This window comes from Fistularia commersonii, chromosome 5 (genome assembly GCF_037954325.1).
Source record: "Fistularia commersonii isolate RoL2024-O1a breed Wild chromosome 5, RoL_Fcom_v1.0, whole genome shotgun sequence".
NCBI classification, from domain to species: domain Eukaryota; kingdom Metazoa; phylum Chordata; class Actinopteri; order Syngnathiformes; family Fistulariidae; genus Fistularia; species Fistularia commersonii.
Genome location: NC_141288.1, coordinates 20,525,571 through 20,537,991, shown reverse-complemented (window position 1 = coordinate 20,537,991; position 12,421 = coordinate 20,525,571). Strand labels below are relative to the sequence as shown.

At 45.6% G+C, this 12,421-nt stretch overlaps 1 protein-coding gene across 11 annotated transcripts in view; it reads right to left on the bottom strand.

The window, feature by feature from the left end:
* The window catches only part of cacna1c (calcium channel, voltage-dependent, L type, alpha 1C subunit), a 142,996-nt gene that overhangs the window by 36,353 nt on the left and 94,222 nt on the right, over positions 1–12,421 (bottom strand). For 7 of the 11 annotated variants that reach the window (XM_086147285.1, XM_086147287.1, XM_086147286.1 and 4 more), the window contains exons 7-12: positions 10,951–11,150; positions 8,495–8,598; positions 5,582–5,669; positions 5,148–5,232; positions 3,266–3,334; positions 481–571 (exon numbers count right to left, since the gene is read on the bottom strand). In XM_086147285.1, coding sequence (XP_086003411.1) covers positions 481–571; positions 3,266–3,334; positions 5,148–5,232; positions 5,582–5,669; positions 8,495–8,598; positions 10,951–11,150 — 637 coding nt within the window. The remainder of the gene's footprint in view (positions 1–480; positions 572–3,265; positions 3,335–5,147; positions 5,233–5,581; positions 5,670–8,494; positions 8,599–10,950; positions 11,151–12,421) is intronic. The other 4 variants (XM_086147290.1, XM_086147294.1, XM_086147293.1 and 1 more) reach the window with 1 other exon arrangement.

The window sequence follows — 12,421 nt, the reverse complement described above, 5'->3', positions numbered from 1 at the left end:
CGCTCTGCAAGAGGCGAGAGGCTAATGAGCTCCACCAATCACATGGAAGCGTAAAAAGACCCCGCCTTGGGATTGGTTCTAGGAGCTGAAGGTCCACGGAAACTTCCTGGTTCCTGAGATGGTTCTAGAAGGTGCAAGAAGGTCCTCCAGAGTGAACGTGGCTGCTGTCAGTAAAGCATCATAAAATAACAAAAACAACATCTGGAAAAGTGAAGGTCTGCATTTGAACGGTGAAAACCATACAAGTCCAAATTTTTTGAAATTTCCAAACTATTCATGTTTTTTTAAAGTTCCACCAAATTTTTCCCGTTTGTTTTTTCTTCCCCAAATTAACCAAGAAATCAAATTTTCAGACTTCTCCGCCGCGCATCGTTATTTTCACGCAGGGATCCTCCTTCGCCCGGAGATCTGGTCGGACGCCGGTCCTCAGGAGACCCCTGAAGGCCGAGGAGGTTCTGGCAGAAGACGGGGGTCACTTACGCCAGCCGGGTGCAGCAGGCCTCTCCTTCCACGTCGCCACCGGGGACGTTGTCCGTGTTGACGGATTCGTTCTCGCTGGCCGGCATGCTCACTGGGAGGCGGAGGGAGGGAAGACAGAAGGGAGGAGATCAGCCGGGACGAAGAGGACGGGTTCTTCTGCTTCTGGACCTCGGGGGGGTTTTTCCCCCCCAAACCCGTCTCGTCCGCAAAAGACTTCGTCAAACGTGCCGATCGCGGGCAAAGAGGCTATTTTGCTAACGTTAGCGTCGGCTTAAGTCTGGGTCACGGATGAGAATCATGACTGATGTGTGTGTGTGTGTGTGCGTGTGTGTGTGTGTGTGTGTGTGTGTGTGGGGAAGTAAGGACGAATCTATTGATTGACAGCTCAGAGGTTGATCTGAAGCGATGTTTATCTCCTCTGTCCGACCCTCCGAGCGCCGCGTGAAGAAGATCTCAGAAACCGGAGCTCCACATTGAGAGAACATTTGAGACAGAATCCTGATCCAGCCAATCATCTGCCTCCATCTAACCTTCTCCTCAACTCACTTCCTGTCCTCTCCCCCTCCATCCAAAGACCTCTGGTCTTCCTCTAGACCTCCTCCATCCTTCTCCTCAGATCTTCTCATCGCTCCTCTGTCCATGTCCAAACCATCTCGGTGTAACTTTATCTCCAGAACATCTAGCACGTCCTGATGGACTCCTTCCTGATCCTCTCCGTCCTCCTCACCGTCCAGGAGGAACCTCCACATCTTCATCTCCAGACCAGCCGGCACGGCTGCTCTCGCCTCCACCTTTCCTTTCAATGTTTCTTCTCCACCCGTTCCTCCACCTTCTCCAGCATCTCCATTGATCTGGACTGTTGACCTTCACCGCTTAAACTCCTCCACCTCCTTCATTCGCACCCCCTGCAGCCTCGCCGTTCTTCTCGGGTTCCTCTCATTCTCCTGCAGCAGCTAACCTTCTCCTCTCCTCTCCAGGTCCATCCCTCCATCTCTCTAGATGTTCCTCCACCTGCTCGATCACGGTGTCTGCCAACATCATCAGCTATGTTCTCGCAGGTAGCGGGTCCTTGAACCCCCTGAGCGATAGAAGTAACATCAAGGTGGATCCTGGACGGGTGACGGAGGACCTCAGGACCACCTGAGGTCCAAAGATCTGCAGCCAAAACCCTCAGAGTCCACCGAGGAGACCCGTTCCTCCTCATCCTCGGTGGAGACCTGAACTACTGCAACAGCTGCTGTTGGGGTGGAGAAAGAGGAGGAGAAGAAGGAGGAGAAGGTGATAGAGGATGAGGAGAAGGAGGAGGAGAAGAAAGAGGAGGGGAAGAAGGAGAAGGAGGAGAAGGAGAAGGCGATAGAGGAGGAGGAGGAGAAGAAGGAGGAGGAGAAGAAGGAGGAGAAGAAAGAGGAGGAGAAGAAGGAGGAGAAGGTGATAGAGGATGAGAAGAAGGAGAAGGAGAAAGAGGAGGATAACATGGAGAAGGAGAAGAAAGAGAAGGAGAAGAAGGAAAAGGAGAAGGAAGAGGAGAAGAAAGAGAAGGAGAAGAAGGAGGAGGTGATAGAGGATGAGGAGAAGGAGGAGAAGGAAGAGGAGAAGAAAGAGGAGGAGAAGGAGAAGGCGATAGAGGAAGAGGAGAAGGAGAAGAAGGAGAAAGAGGAGGATAACATGGAGAAGGAGAAGAACGAGAACGAGAAGGAGAAGAAGAAGAAGGAGAAGGAGGAGGTGATAGAGGAGGAGGAGAAGGAGAAGAAAGAGAAGGAGAAGAAGGAGGAGGAGAAAGTGACAGAGGATGAGGAGGAGGAGGAGAAGAAAGAGGAGGGGAAGAAGGAGAAGAAGGAGAAGAAGGAGAAAGAGGAGGATAACATGGAGAAGGAGAAGAACGAGAAGGAGAAAGAGAAGGAGGAGGCGATAGAGGATGAGAAGAATGAGGAGGAGGTGGACGACGATGAGGTGGATGAGCAGAAGGTCATGTTGATGCCGTAATTGTGGATATTGACTCTTTAAGTGTAGATATCCAAGTGTGTGTGTGTGTGTGTGTGTGTGTGTGTGTGTCAGTGGTCATGCATCTTTCTCTTCTTCTCCGTGAATCCATAAGAACCTAAGAACGTCTCCGAGTCTTTTCCCTCCCGACGCGACGCGTCGCCGTCACATTCGGAGCTTTAAAACATAAAAAAAAACCTCAGTTTTCCAGCGGCAGAAGGTTTTGGTCCAGGTCTCTGAGAAGGTCTCCCGCTCATGTGACGGGTTCTCGGCGTCGGTCGGGAAAAGGATAAAGATGGAAAAAGGTGGGTGCGCGTCGGTTCCTCTTAAGATACGGTTGCTATGGTGACTAGAGAAGATGCGGGGAAGGGGGAAGGAGGTCCTGGAGAACCGGAAGGTTCTCGCTCAGGACGGAATCTGCAGCCGGGGGGAAGTTCTCCAGGAGGACAACGTCCCCTGCAAACACACCAGGCAACTCTTTCCTAAAGTGAGGAGGTGGAGGAGGAGGAGGAGGAGGAGGAGGAGGAGGAGCAGCGGCTGCTTCTGCGCCGTCGCATCTGTGGGGTCAAAGTTCACCGCCATTTTCCCGGGTCGATCCCAAATGCAGAGGCGCTGAGAGGCAGCCGCTGCCCGCCTTCGCTCGGGCTAAAATAAAGGAAGTATAAAAGATGCAGAATCCAAAGCACGGGCGGGGGAGGAAGGGGGGGGGGGGGCGCCGGAACACGGATGCAGTTGGACTTGCGGGACGAGAGCCGTGTTCCCCAGAACACGCTAAACTACGACCGGCCCATGCAGGCAGACGCACACGCCTTACGAAGCATGGCGGCGTTTTTCTTCAGGGCTCCGGGCAGAGAGTGAAAACGGTGGGTCTTACCTGGAGGACAGAGAGCAGCGGGGACACACACACACACACACACACACACACACACACACACGCACACACGCATACACACGGAGCGTCACAGGTTTAATAATGACACCTCACACACCGGATTCCTTCATTGGACGGACGCTGACCTTCCTCTCTGCAAACACCGGCTTCACTTGTGGAAAAGTACAGCTGGATTTTGAGTGTGTGTGTGTGTGTGTGTGTGTGTGTGTGGATCACCCAGATCCAACCGGGAAAAAAAAAGCAGACGCTTCAACCAATAACAATACTAGAACAATGATTCTGAAGAAAAAAAAACAAAAGATCCACAAGAATTCGTGTACCAACGCCTTATCAGAAATAAATTCTGTTTACTTTTTTCTGTTTACTTTTTTTTCATACATTTTGTATGATTTTATATGATTTTTAATTCACTCATTTTCGTTATATTTTGTATTGTACTTCAATGTTTAAAAGTGAAAAGTGAGGGTTCACTGTGTTTGCTGAATGTTTTATAATGCGCCTTATAATGCCGTCAAAATACTGTCATAACATCCTCCAGTTTGATGTAAAACCTCAGACACACACACACACACACACACACAATTAAGACACACTCATTATGACTGATTATACAAAAATATGATAACATGGCATTTCATTTAATTTGGTAAATCCTCCGTTTCACTGAAGCTCATAAACACTTACGGAAGGCCTTCGTGTGAAGAGGCCACAGAATTGGAAATGTCTTGCCGATCGCTAATTTACACGTAAAGCGTTCGCCGAAGATATAAAAACACCGCCGTCTCCATGGAGACGGCCGACCATAACAACGCTGTTGCCTCTTTTTCAGGTGACGAACGACACCTGATTGGAGGAGAGCCCAGACAGCTACACACTTGTCCGAGCGAACCTTGGTATGATATGACAGAGAATCAAAAAAATGCACATTTTCATTCATTCATTCATTCATTCATTCATTCATTCATTCATTCATTCATTCATTCATTCATCCATCCATCAAGGTGCTGCCTTCTACTTTTTTATCGAATTCTTATTTCCAATAGGATTGTGATCTACAGTATCAACTGAAATCAGGTACTGGAACAAAAATAATGTTCAATAAAAAAAAAAAAATCATAACTACTAAAATATAATATATAAATAATGTTTTTTTTTTAATAAAACAAAAATAAAAATAATCTTTTATTAAATAATATTCAAAAAAAAAAGATTTTTTTTTTTTTTTTTTTTTTTTTTTTTTATACCGCAAATTTTGATTACACTTTCTTCTATGCTTTTTATCTATTTATGCTTTAAAATTTTTATAATCAGGGAAAACCAGCGGCGCGTCCTGCATGTTTGTGCCAGCAAAAGAAAGATTCATCCATCCATCCATCCATCTGTCCATAATGCAGGATACATTCTGCACAGTTATCTGTGTGTTTGTGTGTGAGCCTGCACACCATTTTGTGTGTGTGTGTGTGTGTGTGTGTGTGTGTGTGTGTGTGCCCGGAGGCTATTAGCTGCCGTCTGACACATTTAACTGATGTCTAAACAGGTTTTTAAAGCCCGGGAGGATTCGGAGCTCAAGCAGGCAGACAATATTAACAGTATCTCCGTCTTTCAGCCGCTGACTCTGCCGGAGAGTCGGACAAACATTTGAACGCCGTCTACGAAGTGTGGTCATGTGACCACACACACACACACATCAACAAACACATGCAGTCTTTCTAAGGCTGGACAGAAAATCTGTGTGTCCGTTCATAAATCACCTGCGAGGAGATGCAAAGGGAAAAAGACGCGATTTAACACTCACGGTTTCTGGGCTTGTCGTCGTCCAAACCCTCCTCTTCGTTCTCCGGGTCGATGTCTTCAGCCTGAGTGATCCAGTCTAAGTAGCCCTGGACACACACACACACACACACACACACACACACACACACACACAAGGAAAAAGCATTGAGGGATCGATCCAACTCAAACAGGCTGAGCGGTTTTAATGAATAATTTTTCGAATTAATTCATGTATCATTATTTTTCTCCATTGATAAATGTATTTATTCATATTATTCTCTAAATCATTTATGTATTTATCATATTCTGCTATTTATTCATATATTTATTTGTATTTTTTTCATATTATTTGCACATTCATTTTACAAGATCTATTGACGCATCCATTATTTATCTCTATTTTTTATTTTAATTCATAACAATATTTTATCTTCTGACTTGAGCAGGTCTCCTCACCTTGAGATCCTCCTCCAGCTGCTGCTTTTCTCTGAGTTTCTGAAAGTCGCCGCGTGCCTTGGCCTTCTCCCTCTCTTTGGAAAACTCTCTGGGAAGAGGATGAAGAAGAAGAAGAAGAAGAAGAAGAAGAAGAAGAGGAGGAGGAAGAAGAAGACGACACAAACCATCTGAATATCTTTGCTGGAAGTTTTTCCCGGAAACAAATCAGGAGCCGGTGTTTGCTAGGAAGTGTGGAAAACATGCTAAAGAAAGAAAGACAAGCTGCAGCAGAGGAGAGAAGTTAGTCTGCATGATGACAGGGAAGCAAACCGACGGAGGAACGTCCGGAGGAACGTCTGGAGGAACGTCTGGAGGAACGTCCGGTATCTTCTCCAGCCTCTCTGGCGGGAACACACAAGCTTGAAGGCTAATACATTGAATTCAGTTGCGTTCGTGCAACATGGAAATGTTTGGGATGCCACCCCTGGAGGCCCCTGGAGGTTCTCCTGGAGGCCCCTGGAGGTTCTCCTGGAGGCCCCTGGAGGGTGCAGGAAGGAGCTGCAGGAACCATGACCAGGTGATGTCACCTCACCAACACTGATTGTCCTAAACGTTCACGTGAGAGCGGCGAGTGCAGCGACTGACCGGGAGACGGGACCGTTTTTTATTTTCATTCATTCATTCATTCCGTGTCCTGCTTATACTGCGTTTGGGGCCGTGAGGGGGCGGAGCCTATCTCAGCTGTGATTGGGCGAGAGGCGGGGCTTACGCTGGACCCGCTGATCACATGATCACACGTGAAGACGCAACCATTCACATGTTGTCACGTGTGTGTGTAACTGTGTGTGTGTGTGTGTGTGCATCAGTTGGAAAGTCAGAGCAAGAACATCAGTTCTTTCTCTCCGTTCACACACACACACACACACACACACACACACACACACACACACACACAGATCAATGAAGTTTAGGACTAACTGCAATTGTTTTGCTTGTAACAACATTAGCAGGAGGTCTGGTTCTATTGATCTGTGTGTGTGTGGGAGTGTGTGTGTGTGTGTGTGTGTGTGTGTGTGTGTGTGTGTGTGTGTGTGTGTGTGTGTATTTACGAGGGACAGTTTTCACCCCCAAATCACGCTCTCTCCACTGCCTCTCCTAAATATAACCGATCCTACCACCGATTCCTGAGTCACACACACACACACACACACACACACTCACACACACACACACACACACACACACACACACACACACACAGGGTAAAAGGTCAGGTGGTGTAGTGCGGCGACAGCAGCATTAGTCAGAAGTCAGACGAAGCGTCTGATGGCCAAAACCCCCTGGAGCTGTTTGGACCATGTGAAGCTTCAGCGTTCCTCTCCACCAGGGGACGCTCACAGCGACCGACACCTGGCTGGAGCTCCAGGTGGAGCTCCAGGAGGAGGCTGGAGGCCTCGGCCGAACATCTGCTGAAGACACGCAGCTACGGGTGAAAAGACGGGCGTGGAAATGAGCTAACGGGAAAGCTAACGGATGGATTTCAGCGTCCTGGAGCTTCGTTCCCCTCCGTCCGCACCGTTGGACCTCCGGCGTCCGGTTAGATAGCGAGAAAAAGAAGCTCCTCCGAGGGCCGGAGCGGAGAAGAAGGTCACAGAGCTCAGAGGCGAGAAGGCGAAGTGGGCCGAGGCCCGGCCTTACCCGCTCAACACCCCCAGAACCAAGTTTAGCACAAAGAAGGATCCGATGATGATTAAGGTGACAAAATACAACCATGGGAAGCCGTAACCTACTGAGTCATTGATCTGCATGGAGAGATGGGCGAGATAAGGGAGGGAAGGGGACGGAGATCAGAGCGTTAGCGGCCGAGGAGGTAAGATGGTCGGTGAAGTTCTTGTGGAGGAACCTGACGCTTCCTCAGAGGAACCTCTTTACGGTTCTGCGAGGCGTCCAAGCTCCACGCCGGGCCGGGCCGGGGGAGCCGCGACTCAAACAGCGTGGCTTGGCAGCCGGCTCGCCTGCTGGGGGAGCATTTATTGACACACACACACACACACACACACACACACACACACACACACGCAGACACACAGGCGTGAAAGCAGGCTGAATTGCAGATTGGACAGACATGCTGAGGTAGAGTGGCTCCGAATGACAGACAGAAAGACAGGAAGTCACACCAGGTCTGGCTCTTCCAGGACCAAAGCAAGTTCCTCCAACATCTCCAACGTCTCCACCAATATCTTCTCTAACATCTTGAACATCTCCTTTAACATCTCCAATGTCTCCTCTGACATCTTTACGTTTCCTCCGACGTCTCCTCTAATGTCTCCTCTAATATCTTGAACATCTACTTTAACATCTCCAACGTTTCCTCCAACATCTCCTCTAACACCTTAAACATCTCCTCTAACATCTCCAACGTCTCCTCCAACATCTTTAACGTCTCTTCTAACGTCTCCTCAAACATCTCCTCCAACATCTCCAACATCTCCTCGAACGTCTCCTCTAACATCTCCAATGTCTCCTCTAACGTTTCCTTCAATGTCTCCTCCAACATCTCCTCCAACATCTTTAACATCTCCTCTGCCGTCTCGAGTCGCAGCTCCTCTAATGCCTCCTCTTACGTCTCCACCGACCGTCATCACCGTTCACGTCTGGATACGGAGCTGCGAGGCTCGTGGAGAACATCATCATCATCATCATCATCATCTCCGTGGACTATCTTGTGGAGGCAGAAGGTCGCTGCACGTGGACCTTCCCTGCACGGTCAGCGACACCTTCGGCGCCGTAGAAATGGAATCTACGCCAACTTCACGTCGGTCATTCCGCGCAAATGATCTTTTAGGTCGACGTTCCTGCAGCTCCTCCTCCGAGAGAAGGTCCTCCCGCGGACGAGGAGCTTCCACGAGCGGCAGAAGAAGAACGGACTCTTACCCGCTCAACACCCCCAGAACCAGATTGAGGACGAAAAAGGAGCCGAAGATGACGAGAGAAACAAAATAGACCCACGGCAGCTCATAGCCCATAGCATCCTGCATCTGAGAGAGGGAGAGGAGAAGAAGGAGGAGGAGAAGAAGGAGGAGAAGAAGGAGGAGAAGAAGGAAAGGCAGGAGAAGGAGGTGGAAAGAGAACAACGTTGAATGAAAAGCTTGGAGGTTTTCCGACCGATCGCAGAGCGGGGCGACGGGGCCGAAGCGCCGACGGAGAACGTCTGCAGGAACACCGGGTTCCTCGCCAGGAGAACATCTCACGGGCGTCGTCATGGAAACCAGCCCAAGCCGACGCGTCCGTCGGGTCGCCTTTCACGTCCGAATTTGGAAAACAAAAGATAAATAGAGCGCGAGACGGTCTCCTTCGCCGATTATTTTGTCGGTTCTTGCGATTTATATCCGGTAATTGGTGAAATTATTTTAGTGATAAAATGGCTATAATTTAGCTTAAAAAGAAAAAAAAAAAAATTCAACAAAATTAATTTTAAAAATTCACAAATTTAATTCCCACAATCATTCACCCTTTCATTCACTCACACGTCAGAGACAAAACCCTCTTATTCATCTACTTCGACCATTTCTTATGTCATTCGGTTATCGCGATTTATCACCGTTTTGTGTTTTTTTTTTCGCAGTTTTTGACAAAAAAAAAACGTAAAAATGTCGTAAAAATTGTACTAAAATTCATTTTATAAAATAAATCAGAGCTCTCCTTTGCTGGCACGCAAAAATGCAAAAACAAAACAAAAACAAAAATGCCATGCGTTCTGGATTCATTACAAATCAGCTGAAATATTGCGAGCCTTTTACTATTTTAATATTGCTGATTATGGCTTACATCTTAAAAAAAACTCAAAAATCCTCTCTCAAAATATTAGAATATCATAAAAAAATAATTTTGTTTTTTTGATTGCATTACAGGAGATAAATAACTTTATCACAATAGTCTAATTTTCTGAGACAGTCCTGTTTGCAGTTACAAAAACAAAAAAATCATACATGAAATTTTGCAAGTATTTTAATATTCTAATATTGCTGATTATGGCTTACATCTTGAGAAAAGTCAAAATCCTCTCTCAAAATATTATTGAATATATATTACAGAAGTTAAAGAACTTTATCACAATATTCTAATTTTCTGAAACAGCCCTGTTATAATTACAAAAACAAAAATGTTATACATTCTGGATTCATTACAAATCAACTGACATATTGCAAGACTTTTATTATTTTCATATTGCTGATTACAGCTTACATATTAAGAAAAGTCAAAATCCTCTCTCAAAATATTAGAATATCATGAAAAAGTAGTTTTTTTTTTATTTTTTAAATGGCATTAAAGAAGATAAAGAACCTAATCACAATATTCTATTTTTCAGAGACATTCCTGTATATCTGCAAATGCCATCGATCACCTCTCGGATGATTCCGGATCCTTCCCTCACAATTACATCCGTTGCTGTTTCTTGAAAACAGGGCTCGAAAGGATAAATGGAAAGACGTGAAAATGATCGGATTGATAGAATTTGGGAGGTCAAGCCCTGAAAGGGTGTGCAGGGGCAGGACGGCGTGGAGTCCACATCCAGACCGCCGGTGTCTGGTGACCTCGCAGACGTCCAGATGTTCCTTCTTCTGCTTCGACATGTTGATCCGAGACGCTCTGCGGTCGCCGCGGCTCGGAGCGACAAACGTAAAGGTCGACGGGCGATGGTGCAGAAATTGCAGAGGACAGGGCGGTAGCAGAGCAGGAACACACACACACACACACACACACACACACACACACACACACACACACACACACACACACACTTAAATGCATTAAATGATCTCAGGTATCTTCCTACCAGTTTGGGACGCAGATGCCAAACTCAATGACCTGATGAGCTCAAACCTCACACCCCTGCCGGTGCACGACTCGTGCACGACACGTGCACGAGGATGCACGTCTTATAAGAATTGGAAGAATTTAAAGAATAATTAAATAAGAATAATTATAAGAATTATAAGAATTGGAAATAAGAGGTAACTTGAGCTCAAATGTCTGCAAACCGCAAATCTGGATTTTCGGCGCTTTTAAAAAAGGAAACAAACTGTTATTTATTTCCATGTTTTAAATGTTTCATGATTTAAAACACTTTTTAAGAATGAGGGTGGGATTTCAGCTTTTTAATACTTTTTCGCTGATTTATTCTTCCCTTTTCTGTGTATCGGCACGCTACGATCTGCAGCTAGCTTAGCATTCGGGATTAGCTACTCGGTATTAATATCCACCCACGTGAGGCCTTTTGCATTTAACCGCGAAAGGACGCCATTGTGAGCTTGCCGCTCGTACGATATCTCCACACACACACACACACACACACACACACAGGCGAGCGGTTGCGGTGTCCGGCTCACCCAGTACAGCACGTCGGTCCAGCCCTCCATGGTGATGCACTGGAAGACGGTCAGCATCGCGAAGGCGAAGTTGTCGAAGTTGGTGATGCCGTCGTTGGGCCCGACCCAGTTCACCTGGCACACCGTGCCGTTGTGGGTGCAGTGGCGGCCGTAGGAGCCGTTGAACGCGCACGGCGCTGGCTTTTCCTCCGAATACGTCCCTGGAGAAAACGGTGGAGGCGTGAGTTTGTTTCGGAGCGCAGATGAAGTTGCTCCGCAAGCCGAGCCTTTTTCTATCCGGCGGGAAACTTTGATCGCGTGTCAACACGAAACCAAGTTCACCCGCCGTTCTGTTTATCTGGATCTGCTGCAACAGTTAAAATGTCTTGCTCTGCTAAAGACTGTGGTTACTGAAAATTTTGATAGAACTCCCGGCTAGAGGCGAACATAAAAAAAAATTAAAAAATTAAAATGGACAAAGTGAGTACACAAGGAAAAAAAAGATAGCAGCAAAAAAATACACATTTTTTTTTGAAAATTGACAAAGTGTGTACACAGTTGGAAAAAAATAGATGATAGTAGCCGAAAAAACATTATTATTTTTTTTTATTTGACAAAGTGTGTACATACAGTCAGAAATAAATTGATGATAGCCGCAAAAGAAAATTTTGAAATTGAAAAAGTGTGTCGACAGCAGGAAAAAATAGATATTAGAAGCAAAAAAAAAACATAATTTTGTTTTTAAATGGATATGGTTGATATGGCAGGAAAAAATAGATGATAGCTGCAAAAGAAAATTTTGAAATTGAAAAAGTGTGTTGACAGAAGGAAAAAATAGATGATAGCAGCAACAAAAAAAAACACAAAAATTTTAAATGTGTCTACACAGAAGAAAAAAATAGTTATTAGAAGCTAAAAAAAAACATAATTTTGTTTTTAAATGGATATGGTTGATATGGCAGGAAAAAAATAGATGATAGCAGCAAAAAAACATTTTTTTTACAATCGACAAAGCATGTACGCAGAAGAAAAATAGATAATAGAAGAAGTGAGTAAACAGCAGGAGTAAAATAGATGATAGCAGCAAAAAAAAAATAAAAAAATAAAATAATTTGTGCAGTTCCTGTGTAAAGGTGACTGGCCCACTTAGGGATAAAGAGGAAGAAGGATCGTAAATAAATTATCTAAAGAAAATAAGTGCAAAGCAGTGGCATGCAGACATCTCCTGACGTCCAAAGACCCGAGAAAAAGGGCTAATATTCTCAGAAATATTAGGAGAAATAAAAACACGAATACATAACCACAGATAAAATGAGAAATAAATGATTCGATTTAAATATATGATACTTCAGGTTTTAAATCATTTCCATTTCGAGTGGAAATCTGTGGGAAAATTTCCCTAAATATCATCGAATAAACAAAGTTACACCAGCTCTTGAACGGAGAAGGACAAGAACTCATCGAGAAGACAAAAAGCGTCCATCACGCCGCG